Raw genomic sequence first — 15,974 nt, forward strand, 5'->3', positions numbered from 1 at the left:
AGACATTGAGACCATTCAGCAAAGCACACTGGGTAATAACAAATTCAACACTGGTTGCTATGGACTCGTCACTAGGCTCAGTCATTGTATATTTTAGCATATAGGTAAAGCTGCCAAAGCTGAACATTATCCAAAACTCCATTTCTCAGACAAGCGTCAATTTGGGAGCTTGCATGCTACCACTTCTTCCTTCCCAAATTCCTTGAAAAGGCTGTTGTATATATATATATATATAATATCACCGGGACGGAAAGGATATTTGAGTCGGGTATAGCTGCAGCCTGGAGACCTCCCGTCTCATGCCCTCCCAACTTGGTGCAGGCCGCAAGCTTTGACTTTTCAAAATAAAAGCTTGCGTTATGTTTTTGTACTTTGGTGTTTTGGATGTTTTTGAACTAAACAGTACGGCAATCATGCTAACAAATACAATTATTTGTTCATCAGATGTCTTAGTTACAACACGATGGAGCTAGCAAAGCAGTTTTGTGTTTATATGTGCGAACGGGATTTATTCAGTTTGGGAAATCCCACAGTCTCTAAAGCTACAGTTCAAATTGTCTGGCTGAATAAATAGGGAGGGAACCATCTGCTAGTGATAGGGGCCGAGACTGAGAGAGCTACATGGAGCTACATGGATAAATATGCACGAAACAAGCCACTTTGAAATGTTGCTGTTCTCATGAATACAAAAGTTGGGTGACCCTCCCCCCTAGACTAAACAAAATTGGATGACCCTCCCCTCAACAAAGAATAAGAAGACATGACCCTCCCCTATTTTCCTCCAGTGGTCCATTCCATAATTTCCGAATGGTCCCTTACCTTTTTTTATAAGATTATTTTTTTGGACTTTTCTGCCTTTGATTTTTGACAGGACAGCTAGGTGAGAAAGGGGAGATAGAGGGGGAAGACATGCATGAAATTGCCACAGGTCGGACTCAAACCCCAAAGCCCTGCGTCAAGACACAAACCTCTCAGTATATGTGTGCCTGCTCTATCAGCAAGCCAACCTGGCCACGAGATTTACCTTTTTATTTGATTTTGTGTTTCCAGCCTGAAGGAGTGAAGCAGGAGGATTTTTCTGGAGGGAGGCTGGACCCACAAGGACTCTACGGTACATTTCCTCTGTCTGATCAACCAGCTCTGTGTGCGGCTGATCTGCTCTGACAGGAGAGCCGTGATTGTTGAAGTCACTCTGTTCTGTGTTGCTGTGTTTTCCTGCTGCTGTAGGTTCAGAGAAGAGAACAGTGCAGCTGAAGAACAAACTGCCGTCCAACATCGTTCCCAACACAGTTGTGGAGAGGATGCTGACTATCAACGGTAAGACATAAAGGGATACTGTAGTGCTGACATACAGAGCTACAGCTGGAACAGTTCTGAGGACTATGGTTAACTGCTCCTCAGATCTCTGCAAGGTAAATCCAGACAGCTAGCTAGACTATCTGTCCAATCTGAGTTTTCTGTTGCACGACTAAGACAACCTTTGAACAAGCAAATGTTCCACCAAAACAAGTTCCTTCCCGAGGCTATTTTGCAGCAGCACCGTCAGGGGTGATTCTAGGATCAGACCTTTAGGGGGGCTCAGCCCCTAATGAGAATGTGACACGGATACTGTAAAGTGCCTTGCAAAAGTGTTAACCCACCCCCCCGCTAAATCAGTAATTTCATTAGCCAATAATCTCTGAGCTAGCTACTGAACAACGTCAGTTTACGTTTTTAACTAAACCTGACACTTTATATGTCACAGTAATAACGACCAATTTGACACAATGTTCTAACATTCAGCATATTTAGTTGCTTAAGTTTCAACTTGGGTTCTAATCTGCGATTTGAAATTACCTACTTCTTCTCTGGGGACTACCAACATTAAACTTCACAAGTCTGGCACAACCACCTCCGATTGGCCAAAACTATGTTTCTGTTAACCCTTTCCTTGACTGGGTTACAGGTGCATATTGCATTGGATACAGCGACACAGGATATTAAACCTGTTTCAAGCCATTTGAACCTGTAATTGTTCACAAACTCTCACTTGAAGCACCAAAAATGATTAAACAAAAAAGAGGGCTGAGATGAAATTTGGGGGGCTTGAAAATGGGCACCGTCATTGAGTCCGGCGCTTAGTGCAGCCCAAGACGATTGTGATTGGTTTAAAGAAATGCCAATAAACCACAGCACGTTTGTCTCCCATTGTGGCAATGCGAGACTAATGCGAAAGTAACATGAAGGGAGTTTATTTTTGTCTAACTCAACATAGAGCTGTGAGCAAAGTTTCTGTTTCTTTCTTTGTTCTGGGTTAAATAGTGGAAATCCCCTCATTGGAAACTAGTTGCTTGCTAAATTGAAGCAAACTAAGGCCCTAGTTTAGGTCGTTTTTTTTCCCTGTATCTGTACATTTTGTGTCTATTTTTGGTAATTTCATGTCTCTTCATGGACGTTTTATTCAGCAACATTTTGTGAGTCAAGACCCCTGACGCTTGGGCCCCTGGGCCTGTGCCCAGTAGGCCCGTACAGCAATCCATCTATGCATGTGATGTGTGTGTTTTGCCTACCAGGTGAGGTTCTTGGTGATGTCCTGTCGGTGATTCACAGCCCTGAAGGCCTCCGACAGCTCGTCAACCTGCCGACCGGATCGGCAGAGGCGGAGCTCGGTGGCCTTCTTCCCCTGGTACTGGTGTATCAGTACCTGGAGACGACGGGGCGCTGGGACGTCCTGGGAGAAGACATCCAGAAGAACTCAGCAGATCTGAGACAGAAGATCCGAGACGGTGAGGAGACACTGAAGAGACACTGAGGGTGACGTAAGGAGGTTCCCTTCCTGTATTTACTGTGTACTGTGTGTGCAGGTCTGGTCAGTGTCAGTTCATTCAGAGGTGGAGACTCCAGCTACAGCATGTGGATGAAGAGAGAACCCAGCACCAGGTCAGAACACAAACACCAAAAGTATTATATTATAAATAAATGAATTAGGCAATAATATATAAATAAATGTAAATATAAATATATGAGTCAATATAGTTCAATTCAATTTTCAATTCAGTTTTATTTATAGTATCAAATCATAACAAGAGTTATCTCGAGACACTTCACAGATAGAGCAGGACCAGACCACACTCCACAATTTACAAAGCCCCAACAATTACAATAATTCCCTCAAGAGCAAGCATTAGCGGTAGCTATTGCGACAGTGAAAAACTCCCTTTCGGGAAAAAACCTTGGCAGACCCAGACTCTTGGTAGGCGGTGTCTGACGGTGCCGGTTGGGGGTGTGATGAACAGTGGCAGTAATAGTCACAATAAAGATAATGGAACAGTGACTACAATGGTAGTCGTAGTAGTTCATGTCATAGTAGGGCACAGCACGGCGTTACGGGGTGTAATGTGGCACAGCACAGCATGGGTGGACGCGACAGGACGCAGCAGGACGCAGCCGGACACTGCAGGGAATCGCAGAGCATAGCAGGGTGTAGCAGGTCCCTAGCGACAGCTGCACCCAAGACCCAGGTCTTGGTACCACCCTAATCCAAAGCGATATTCTGGGTGAATTGAACTAAAATAAATAGGTTTTGCTTTCATTTATTTCAGGGGACTTTTATTTTCATTCTCTATTTATTCCCACTTCTTATATTCAAATGAAGTGGCGTGGCTATCTCAAAGATTCAGACAAAAGCAACTAGCTACGGCCATGTGTTGTGCCGAAAATCTGAAAAAACGAATAGCTAATTAGCCTGGCAGAAGCTGACGAATCTGACAAGAATCGCCTGCTTTATTTGCTCTGGCAGATGTTGGCAATACCAGGCTACTAGCTAGTTGCTCTTTATTTATATTGTATAAAAAGGGGCGTCCCATACTTCTCAAACTCAGTATGTGTAGGATTTATTTCCCTACGTCGGTTTCATCTGATGGTCAAATTAAGTTTGACAGTGTGGCAAAAAGCAACGCCCACTCAGAGGACACCTCTGATACATGTCTGTCTGTCTGTCTGTCTGTCTCAGGCTGACAGCCCTGGTGGTGAAGACCCTGGCCTTGGTGGACATGATGGACCCTGTGGACCATCAGAGCCTGTCAGATTCTGTGTCCTGGTTGATCCGCAGCACTCAGCAGCCGGACGGATCCTTCGCTGAGAAATCCCCCAGATCCAACAATTTCATGGTCAGCAACACTCCTCTTCTTCTCTTCTCTTTATTTTGTTTTCTTCTTCTTTGTTTGATCTTTTACTGAGTAACCCTTCCTCTCAGGGTTCCTCTGTGTTTTGGATAAAGTTAAGTGTTTTCTGATATGCTGCAGGCTGCAGGGATGGATGCTGTCGACCAATCGGTGTATTTGACGTCCTTCGTGCTGATCGCGTTATACAGAGCCACGAGCATTAAAGACCCCATCCTGCAGCTCAGGGTGAGAACACACCTACATCTTCTTCCTCCTCCTCCTCCTCCTCCTCCTCCTCCTCCTCTCTTTTTCTCTTCTTTCTCCACCTCTTCCTCCTCTTTCTCTTCTTCCTCCTCTTCCTCTTCTTTCTCTTACTCTTCTTCCTCCTCCTATCTTCATCCCTGTCTCATCTCTTCATCCTCCTCTCCTCTCTTTTTTCCCCTCATCTCTCCTCCTATTCTTTTTCAGTTCCACGATGACAGCATGAGCTCTGCAGCAAACTACATTTCCCAGCATGCCCCTGGTGTGAAGAGTGTATATGTGCGTGCGGTGGCGACCTACGCTCTGACCCTTCATGACCCTAACAGCATGACGGCCACCGAGCTGCTCAGCAGTCTGGAGAAACTGGCTCGAGACAAAGGTGCTCGTTTTTTGTTTGTGTTGGTCCTTTTTTAAATCAAGTGAAATTTGATGGAAATTTTAAAGAACATCTTCATTGGTCACAAGCAAAGTGAAATCATTTTGGGAAGTTATATGCATATATTATGTCATTTAGTACTACTGTTAGAGAGAATACCAGAAGAAATGTTGTACATGCTTCAGCAAAGTTAAAACAATACAGGCAAAAAAAATAAAAACAACAATAAACCCCAATAAATACAAATTTGCAAGTCTAAAATTCCAACAATAAAACCATAACATTTTAAAACTCAATAAATACAAGTCAATTGAATGGACTAAAATAGAAGAAATAACAGGGATTAAAAAAAAAGTAGAAATCAATTATTAAAACGTAAAAACTAAAGCTATAACAATAGTCCAAATTACAGTAAAACCTAGATAAAAAAAAGACAGACCGGTCTTTAATTTCCTTTTAAAAAATCCAGAGAGCTTTCCATTCTAACATCCATAGGCAGTGAGATAATAAAACCGAAGGCACTCTCGCCAATACTTTTATGGGACACATGAGGAACATTTACTAAGAAACGCGGTGGAGGGCCTTGGTGATCTGGCAGGAACGTAAAATGAAAACGTCTCTGATCTAAGAAGGTAACAAGATCATTCAAAGCTTTATAAACAAGTAAAATCATATTTAAAAAAAAAACAGTAAGACAAACTGAATTTGATCAAAAGGTGGCTGTAAAAACGTGTTAAAACATTTGAAAATAGAGAGATGGATGGTTTCAGTTTTAAGAAAATAATATTTTAAGTAAGGGATCTGCACTGCTGCTTTTCCCTCTCTACCTTTAAAATTAAAAAAATAAAACTGTGTGTGTGTGTGTGTGTGTGTGTGTTGTGTGTGTGTGTGTGTGTGTGTGTGTGTGTGAGAGCAGGCCACCCTGCTGTGCTCAGGTACTGGCAGGAGTCCAGCGTAACAACTAATTGGCTGAAACCTGACCAATCCAGCGGTCTGACGGTGGAGATGACAGCATACGTCCTGCTGACTGTGCTGCTAAAGGTGCTGCTTCCTGTCTGTTGTCTAATTGTCCCCCCCCCCCCCCCCCCCCCCAAACATCATAAATCTTGTCTCTGCTGCCCTCCAGTGGTAAGTTTTCACCTTTTTGCAGTGATGTAGAAGTGTACTTTGGGGTGTGTCAGTACACTGTGACATTCCTAGTTAGTTACTTTTTATAACAAACTGCTGATAATAAATATACAATTTTAAATGTCGTTTTTTTTAAATGTAGTGAACTGATTTAAGATAAGTTAAAGTTCTTTGTTTGTCATACGCACAACAATAACATAGAGGCAGTCAGGCTCCCTCCAAAAAGAGAGAGTAATAAGCTCAGTGCTACACTTCAGTTTTATATGTGGTAGTTTATGAGAGCCTGATTGACTCAGCTAGACAGATGTAAACAAACATTACTGATCAGAGTCAATGATCACATCAACTTATTATTGATTATTGGAGTTTGAAATAAGACGTGTTGTTTTGTGTTAAAGGGGAGACTCCTCTACGCCAATCCCATCTTGTCCTGGCTGACCCAGGATCAGCACTACGGACAGGGTTTCTACTCTGTACAGGTACAGGTACACACACACACACACACACACACACACACACACACACACACACACACACACACACACACACACACACACACACACACACACATATGTTAACTGGGTGACTGTTGACCTCATCCTGTCGGTCTGCCTGCCTGTCTGTCTGTCTCTTAGGACACAGTCTTGACTCTGGAGGCGGTGATAGAGTACAGCAGAGTCGTCCCTCGAGCTGTCCTCAATCAGGACATCAACGTCCGCTACAGCAAGAAAGGAGAACTGGGACGAGTCCATTTGAGCCAGAGCCGACCTGTCGCCACGCCCATCCAGGTGAGAGGGAGACAGACTCAGGAGAGGGAGACAGGTGCAGGACAGTGAAAGAGACTCAGGAGAGGGAGACAGGTGCAGGACAGTGAAAGAGACTCAGGAGAGGAAGACAGGTGCAGGACAGTGAGACAGACTCAGGAGAGGGAGACAGGTGCAGGACAGTGAAAGAGACTCAGGAGAGGGAAACAGGTGCAGGACTGTGAGACAGATTCAGGACAGTGAGACAGGTGTAGGACAGTGAACCAAGACTCAGGAGAGGGAGACAGGTGCAGGACAGTGAGACAGACTCAGGACAGTGAGACAGGTGCAGGAAAGTGAGACAGACTCAGGACAGTGAGACGGACTGAGGAGAGGGAGACAGGTGCAGGACAGTGAAAGAGACTCAGGAGAGGGAGACAGGTGCAGGACAGTGAGACAGGTGCAGGACAGTGAAAGAGACTCAGGAGAGGGAGACAGGTGCAGGACAGTGAGACAGACTCAGGACAGTGAGACAGGTGCAGGAAAGTGAGACAGACTCAGGACAGTGAGACGGACTCAGGAGAGGGAGACAGGTGCAGGACAGTGAGACGGACTTAGCAGCCAGGTCCGGTGCTGCCTTGCTGTGGTTAATAACCTTCTAAACTGTTTCTGTCTTCCTGTTTTTTTTTCTCCCAGGTGACAGAGGACGATGACATTACCGTGATCACAGGTTATGGGAAGGGCGTGTCTAATGTGAAGGTAGGCGTGGTTTAATACAGTGTCCTAGTGGTTCACTGGACATTTTACTCGTTGTAAATGTCCCAGGATGCCCTTTGACTTGCCCCCGCTTTGTTCCCAGATGAAGACAGTTTACTATCAGACCACCTCGCCCGCACAGAATTGTAACTTTGACATCACTATAGAGGTGGCGGGCCCCGACACCTCCAACAGTAAGTTTTCAAATAAACTTTATCGTCATTACACTTGCTTACAATGACACAGTGTTCCCTAATAGTGCAACCTGGTAAAGATAACAAAACATATTCATAACATAACTGTTAAGTAAGTTGTTAAATTGGGATAAGGCATCTTGTATCAGTCTACCTACATGTCTGTCCAGCTGTCTGTCTGTCTGTCTGTTACCAGAGTCAATTTCATCTTCTCCTTGTCAGATCCCAGTATGCGTGCTCCTCACTTGGTCGCCTGTGCAAAGTGAGAAACCTAAAACTCATTACTTAACGTCTTAACCAAACTTCACCATTTAACTTTACACGTTTACATGGAAGACATAATGTCACTGTAAATATAAATACATTTGTCATTTTATCTTGATGCTGTTTCAGATCTGCCCTTTTTTATGAAATGTGAAACTTGTATATGTCAGTCTGACCTTTACCTCAAAGTCCTGACATCACTGGGACGTTTCAGTAACACTGAATGTGTTCCATTAACATAAAGACTGCAGCAGAAGATTACATACACAGATAGAGACAGATATGCACGTCTTGTTTCACCCTCTACAATACATTTAGCACTTCTTTTGCATTAAGGAAGATTATAGCATTATTTTGAGGTTAATTAACATCAAAATAATTCTCTCCAAATTCTTCTTATGTCAGATCAGTCTTTAAATGATTACAAAAACTGACAATAGTCATCTGACCATCAGTGTGATTGAGTTTAAATGATGTGTGTGTGTTACAGGTATAAACCACCTCCTAATGAGGTGTTCACAGAGTCCAGTCTGACGGTGATGAAGATCCAGCTGCCAACAGGTGTGGAAGGTTACCTGGAGGACCTAAAACAGGTGAACTTTTCTTAGTTCAGGTCTGTTTAGGTTTGACCTGAGAATCAGAGCACTCACCTCACGATACTCTGTCAGTATAAGGACAGACCAGAGTGAAAATTCAATCAGAATTCTGTGTGTGTAAAAGAGTTTCCTGTCTAAGGTGTAAACGTAGTTATGTTCATAAAAGCAGAAACAGACTAAGTGAAAAAATTACCCTGTTTACACTTGATTTTAAAATGCGTTTCGGGGATCCGAACACAAGTGAAGAGCAGAGACACTTCCCCATTCACACCTATGTCTGTCATGCGTCCACACCCTCGCCAGTCACGTACTGCTAGGCTGTGCTGGTACAGCTGGAAATAACGTTGTCAGCTGAATTTAAAGGTCCCATGGCATGAAAATTTCACTTTATGAGGTTTTTTTTAACATTAATGTGAGTTCCCCCAGCCTGCCGATGGTCCCCCAGTGGCTAGAAATGGTGATAGTTGTAAACCGAGCCCTGGGTATCCTGCTCTGCCTTTGAGAAAATGAAAGCTCAGATGGGCCAATCTGGAATCTTCCCTTTATGACGTCATAAGGGGAAAGGTTACCGCCCCTTTCTCTGCTTTGCCCGCCCAGAGAATTTGGCCCACCCATGAGAAAGAGAGAGACATCATGGCTTTCAAACGAGCAAAGTGGCAGTTGGTCAAGGCCACAGAAGGCTACAGATACAGAAATGGCACATCCTAAGGAAAGCTCATTGTGGGACTGGCTCTAGTGGCTGTAATTCTGCACCAAGGCTGAATTTCGGGAAAGAGACTTCAGATACAGTATTAGGGGACCACTAAGGTCTATATAAAAGTATCCAAAGAGCACCATGTCATGGGACCTTTAACACATCTCCTTCTATCTGGCAAACCGATGCACAGTCCCGCAACACTTCGTCCAAATCGTTGTAAAATGGGGAAGCTATAGAGTGTTGGCATGCTGTCCCCAAAATAACCTGCATTGATGACATATTTTCCATTTTCCATGCCGGGGACACATTGGCATTTACTGTAAACTACAAAAGACATGAGGTCAAATATGTCCCAGATCACTTTGGCAAGTGGTTTGACTGATCGGATCACAATGAGTTTTGGTGGTCCTTTACACTTGTATTTCATTCATGTTTTATTTATTGAAGTTTTATTTCAGGTTTAACTAAACTGTTGTTTTGCAGTTCAGGGACACAGAGGAGCCGCTCATCTCCCATTATGAACTCCAAGGAAACACTGTGATCATTCAGATAGACTCTGTGAGTAACAGAAACACCAGGAACACCAACAAACCTAAAAAAACAAAAAACAAAAAAACACCAGATTCTAAACGATTACAATAGAATACCTCCAACCAAAAATTCAGATTGAGAGATTGTTCTAATCTAAAAACTATATTTGTTTTCCTTTTATTACCATGATGTTTGGTTTCATTTATCGCTCTTTGTGTTATGATGACTTCCTGTCTGGTTGCTAGGTTCCCTCGGAGAATTTCCTTTGCGTTGGTTTTCGCATCAGGACCGGGTTCAGGGTGGGCGGGGTCACTGAGTCCCTGTTTAGCGTCTTTGAGCCTCAGGACAAAGGTGAGAGTCAGGACCTGATGTGTATCCTGAGATATGTAGTCTTTATCAAGTCTGTGTCCAGGTTTGGATTTTTGTTTTTGTGAAAATGATTAGATATTAAGTCAAAATTACAATTGTAAGTAAATACTGTGACTTCCCAAGTGATTATGTTGAGCTACTTAGTCAGACATTTTACTGTTTGTTTTTTTAATTATTTTTGGGCTTTTTTGACTTTAATCGATAGGAGAGCTAAGTGAGAAAGGGGGGGAAGACATGCAGGAAATCGTCACAGGTCGGAGTCAAACCCCAGACCTCTGCGTCGAGGCATATGCCTCTCAGTATATGTGCGCCTGCTCTACCCACTGAACCAACCCGGCCACAAACATTTTACTGTTTTTGACTTCTCATGTCATACAGTAATTATGGCCATAGCATGTATAAAACAGATTATGACCCAGTAAGTCAAACATTTTAATAATTTTGAGACATACATACATTGCCAAATCAAGATTCTGACTTAAAGTCAGAACTGTAAGTTTCTAAAACAAGATTAGGACGTTGTAAATCAGGTTTTTGATTTTCAAAGACAGATTTCTGAGAGACTAAATCAAAAAAAAAGACTTACTGAATCAAAAGTACGAGACAGTAATCTATCTCTATTTTGACTTATTATCTTTACATTTGAGTGTTTTAATTTATGTCATTCTTCGCATTGCTTTTTGTTTGTTTTCCTGGCAGAAAAAAGCTTCCACACAGAGTCGTCGAGCACGACAGATCCAGAATGTGTTTAGCCTAGCTTAGCACAAAGTCCATAAGCAGGGTAAAACTGTTAGCCTAGCTCTAACAAAAGAACAATAACTCCAAGTCTGTCTTATTGACATGAAATGATATCCATCTGAAACATGTTACTCTGGAGAAGACAGACAACCGGAGGATTTTATTTAAATGTTGGATTGTTCCTTTAAATTTTTTTAAACGATACATCTTTTCTCCTTCAGGCAGTGAATGCACCGCACGTTTCTCTTACCAGCAGCAGAAGCTGCAGCGCCTCTGTGTGGATGAACAGTGTCAGTGTATGACAGGTAACGTCTGCCTTTTCATTGGCTGAGATCATCTGTCACTCAAATCACTGATGTCAAATGATCTTTTACTATTGTTTTGTTGTTGTTTGTTACAAGTTTTTTTACGGTGGCCCTGAAGTGCAAATCACAACAGCAAATAGAAAAACGCAACAGCAAATCATAAAACACAACGGCAAATAGGAAAACACGACGGCAAATAGGAAAACACGACGGCAAATAGGAAAACACGACGGCAAATAGGAAAACACGACGGCAAATATGAAAACATGACGGCAAATATGAAAACACAACAGCAAATATGAAAACACAACAGCAAATATGAAAACACGACAACAAACATGAAAACACAACAGCAAATATGAAAATACGACAGCAAATATAATATACCATCCTCTACTAGATAGGCCCTACCTTTTCCGGTAGAAGTTAATGCCGTTGTGTTTTCATATTTGTTGAAGTGTTTTCATATTTGCTGTCGTGTTTTCATATTTGCCGTCGTGTTTTCCTATTTGCCGTCGTGTTTTCATATTTGCTGTCGTGTTTTCATATTTGCCGTCGTGTTTTCCTATTTGCTGTCGTGTTTTCATATTTGCTGTCGTGTTTTCCTATTTGCTGTCGTGTTTTCCTATTTGCTGTCGTGTTTTCATATTTGCCGTTGTGTTTTATGATTTGCTGTTGCGTTTTTCTATTTGTTGTTGTGATTTGCACTTCAGGGCCACCATAGTTTTTCATCAAGCATTGCTTTTGTGTACTTTGTATGTTGTATATGCCATTGTTGAATATGTTTTTAGTTGTAACTTTACATTATATGTGGTTGTTTAGCTGCGTGCGCTGCCTACAGAGGAAACATCGATGTGACGCTGACAACAGACAAACGGATCAAAGAGACCTGCAAGCCACACATCAAATATGGTGAGAATGAGGAGAATACATAAAATGAATATGTATTCCCATTTACTGGATGGAGGCTTTATACAGTACATTTTATATGTTTCGAGTAATACCCTCAAAGAAGTAAAAAAAACAAAGTGACACCTTACAGAAAGAAAAAAGTATCAGAGATTTGTTTCAAAATACGCATAAGTGCATTTATGTCATACATTTGTCATTTAGGAACATATTTATATTTGTCATATTAGACACACACTTTTGGTGGCGCTGCACAGCACACCGGGCTCTAGTGCTGCAGACTAGGGTTAGGGGTTAGGGTTAGAAAAAACTCAAGATCAGCTCGACTCTGGAGACGTGAAATTCGGGAGACCTCGATGACTTACACAGAAGCATTTCATGAATCTAGAGCGAGGAGAACTAGGATTAAGCAATACAATTTCAACCACAGTGTAGTGTCATGTAGTGCCATTCCGATTCTAAGGCACTCTGCATTTCCAAGAAGCATTTAAACACAGATGCTCACCTAAATCTCGTTGTTTTGCAAGTTCAGCCTATCTCTTTTTGTGGTGTGGGGCACCCTATCCCGTTTCTCGGAACACAACATTCCCTTATCATGCAGCTGCCTAGACTTCCTCAATCTATAGAGACACACATCAATTCATACTTAAACATAGGACAGGTTTAGTGATTAAGAATGGCCAAATAGATCTTTTCGACCACTGACCCGTGACCTACTGTAAAAGGGATCTGATGTCACCTAAGTTTTCCCCTTGTCTCATCTTAACAATGACATGGTGTTTCTGGAAATTCCACCACAGGTGTGGATCATTTTAACATTCTACATTGCTGTGCTGGAGAGCATCATTAGATATGGTATGGCATCGTGGTATGGTACCCTCACAGTCCAGTTCAAATTGACAACATGGTGCAAACAGCAATGAAAGTGATAGGGAAGAAAGAACACCCGTCCCTTCACACTATCTATTCTGAAAGACCAGTCACACATTCTCTTTTCTGAATACAAACTATTACCTTCACGTAGACGTTACAGAGCCAGCAAATGTCAAAGCAACCGATTCAAACTTTTTTATTCGCCCAACGTCTATAACACTTCAACAAGATAACAGGCTAATTCTGACTGTAGCTAATAGGCAAGGAGGCACTAGCCATGTTTCCATCCACACGTTTTTATGCAAATTAAGTCATCTCGAATGAAAAATGCTTATGGAAACAGTAAAATCTGATTGAATTTCAATAATATCGACACAAAGTTTGTACGTTCAATCTCATCGGAATTTCTCTTAATCGGTAAACAGCTTATGCGATAAACGCTAATAGAAACGCTATTTGCCTTATTTACAAGTTAGTTTATTTTATGGTTTCAACCCGCCATTAAATGAAGTTTTAGGTCATCTCCACTTTCTTTGCAGACATGGCGGGTGTCAACAAAGACAGATATAGACTTTTTAAATGCATCTATCATCATAGCGATGTTTTGATAGCGTCGTTGTTGTCCTATTATAGCTTGATATGTCGCTATCAGCTGGCACATAAGCACTACTACAACTTGTGCAATATTTATCATCTGTAGTTTTCTTGTGTGTTGTGCGATTCAGTGTGAAAATGAATGGAAACACCTTAAAATGTCTCAAATCTCTTCAATATACCAATTTGACCTCAAAACAGCATGTGACTTCATTGCGCACAGGTTTTTATTCGCTTCAAAGCCGAAACACACTTTCACTGGCTTTATTCGCATGAATGTTTTTAGCGAACTTCCGAAAATTCAATTGACAAGTGGATGGAAACATTTTGTTTCAGCCATTATGTTGAATGGTTTTATGGGTTTTATGAATTCCTTTTCTCATTTTTATATGTATTTATTTATTTTTTTTAATATGGCATGTGCAATATTTTACATATCTTTCGTTGTAGGTAATGTATTACTGTGTCTTGGTGTACCACTGTTCTGACTTGTGGCTTGTGACTTATTGTTTTAAGTTGATTGCAGCTTTGTGTAGCTCTATTGTCCAAGCCTTGGGGACAAAGTAGGCCTATATGTTATCTTATCTTACACACACAAAATAACAACAAGACATTTTTCATTGTCCTGTTTGTCTCCCTGCAGCCTATAAAGTGACGGTGAAGTCTGCAGCAGCAGAAGGAGACTTTATGACCTACACAGCCACCGTAGTTGAAGTCCTGAAGAACACAGATAAAGGTGGAATAACATAACATATAATCATTCTGTCAGTGTGATGCTTTCAGACTGGAACCAAACTCATCCGAGGTCTGAGTGCATTTCCTCGATTTTTTTTTTCCATCTTAAATTCACTTTTTAAGGGTATTTGCATATAACTGCTAACCCCAATTTGTTTCATATGAAAATGTTCAGAACAAACTCGGCTTATGTCTAGTGAGGCCCAAATTAGTTCTAGAGCCATGTGTAAAGAGATAATGTGGCTAAAGCTCAAAAGTTGAAGTTCACTTTTTGAAATTCTTTAAATATCTTGTGAAAACAAACCATTACTCATGTGGACAAACTGTTTTGGTGTGACGCGAGTCCACCGATTATACACAGAGAGGCAGATGATGAGTGTCACATGCTCTCTTCCCTTTCTCTTAATTCGCCGCTTGAGTGATGTATGATCTCGCAATAAAAAGGACACAAAATTCTGCGAATTCAGAGATTCTGCCAATACCGGCAATATCCTAACCACATTTCTGCGCTGTATTGTTGCTGAAATATTAATAGAGACATTGAAAAAACTGTTCCATGGACGCACCATGCGTTCATCCGCATCAGGAGGTTAAACATGAAAATATCAGTTTCTCATGCCTCACACTGATTGGCCAGAAATGAAGATGTCACATCATGTCATACTGTTACCTGAAAACCCTTCACATTATGTCACGTCTCCTCTCGTCGTCTCGTCTCTTGTAGAGTTTGAAGCGGTGAGTTCCGGTACAGAGGTGGAGCTGGTAAAAAAGGTCACCTGCAGTGGTGTTGATATCCAGAACAACAAGCAGTACCTGGTGATGGGAGCCAGCGGGTCAGAGGTCACGCTCAGCCACGGCTTCAAGTCAGTGTCTCTCTACCACTCTCTCACCTGCCGTTCTACTTCTTCTTCTTCTTCTTCTTCCTCTCCCAGTTTGATGTGACTCTGACCTGGTATGTTTTCCCTTGAAGGTATCGTTTTCCTCTGGACTCGGAGGCGCTGGTGGAGCTCGTGCCGACAGACTGTAGATCTCCCGAGTGTTTGGACTACAGTTATCATCTGGAAAACTTTGCTCTGGAACTACAGTTAGAAAGCTGTCCTAACTAATCATAACTAAGCAGACCAGATTTTCACTGCATTTTTTAATTTAATAATGAGGGACGTTTACAGAGAGCTGTGAACATAAAGATGAAGAAGAAATTGTCTCTACTCAGAGAGTGTTGTTAGCTCAGGGAGTTTTGTTAGCTCACAGTTTAAATGGAAATGGATATTATTTCTTATTTTCCAAATTGTGTCATCATTTCATAAAATGCCAATAAAAGTTCAATAAATTCAGTGTGTGTAACTGATACATTACACTGGGAACACTGGGTCATTATATCCTGCTCGTGGCTCCATAATGATCAATTTTCTTTTTAATGTTCCACAAATATTCTGCTGCTTCATCACTTTACCTACAGGCAACTGATCCACTCATCCAGTAGATAAATATTGCAAGTTTTACTGCACTACATTCGTCTAACAGCTGTAGTTACATTGTAGATTAAGATTCTTAACATGATCAATTAAATAGTATAAATTGTTATAGATGAGCAAAGTGGCTTCAATTCAACCAGCTGCAACATTAAAAGGCATTGGTAATAAAACCCCAACAATAGGATTAATATAAATAATATTTAAGTAAATGGAATTTATTTATATATTTTCTAGATCAGACATCACTAAGCCCTTCTGCAATGAAAAATAAAAGCAAAAGCCCCTTCT

At 41.6% G+C, this 15,974-nt stretch overlaps 1 protein-coding gene across 1 annotated transcript in view; it reads left to right on the forward strand.

Moving 5' to 3' along the window:
• The window catches only part of c5 (complement component 5), a 35,655-nt gene extending 20,338 nt beyond the window's left edge, over positions 1-15,317 (forward strand). The window contains exons 22-42 of the mRNA XM_078249688.1: positions 1,051-1,111; positions 1,228-1,317; positions 2,553-2,765; positions 2,844-2,919; positions 3,992-4,148; positions 4,284-4,388; positions 4,611-4,782; positions 5,696-5,820; positions 6,306-6,386; positions 6,543-6,695; positions 7,347-7,409; positions 7,510-7,600; positions 7,823-7,862; positions 8,355-8,457; positions 9,641-9,715; positions 9,934-10,039; positions 11,017-11,100; positions 11,923-12,012; positions 14,120-14,212; positions 14,936-15,074; positions 15,182-15,317. Of these exons, the coding sequence (XP_078105814.1) occupies positions 1,051-1,111; positions 1,228-1,317; positions 2,553-2,765; positions 2,844-2,919; positions 3,992-4,148; positions 4,284-4,388; positions 4,611-4,782; positions 5,696-5,820; positions 6,306-6,386; positions 6,543-6,695; positions 7,347-7,409; positions 7,510-7,600; positions 7,823-7,862; positions 8,355-8,457; positions 9,641-9,715; positions 9,934-10,039; positions 11,017-11,100; positions 11,923-12,012; positions 14,120-14,212; positions 14,936-15,074; positions 15,182-15,317 (2,253 nt within the window). The remainder of the gene's footprint in view (positions 1-1,050; positions 1,112-1,227; positions 1,318-2,552; positions 2,766-2,843; positions 2,920-3,991; positions 4,149-4,283; positions 4,389-4,610; positions 4,783-5,695; positions 5,821-6,305; positions 6,387-6,542; positions 6,696-7,346; positions 7,410-7,509; positions 7,601-7,822; positions 7,863-8,354; positions 8,458-9,640; positions 9,716-9,933; positions 10,040-11,016; positions 11,101-11,922; positions 12,013-14,119; positions 14,213-14,935; positions 15,075-15,181) is intronic.
• Positions 15,318-15,974: the final 657 nt, after the last annotated feature.

The sequence above is a fragment of the Sander vitreus genome, chromosome 5 (genome assembly GCF_031162955.1).
Source record: "Sander vitreus isolate 19-12246 chromosome 5, sanVit1, whole genome shotgun sequence".
NCBI classification, from domain to species: Eukaryota; Metazoa; Chordata; class Actinopteri; order Perciformes; family Percidae; genus Sander; species Sander vitreus.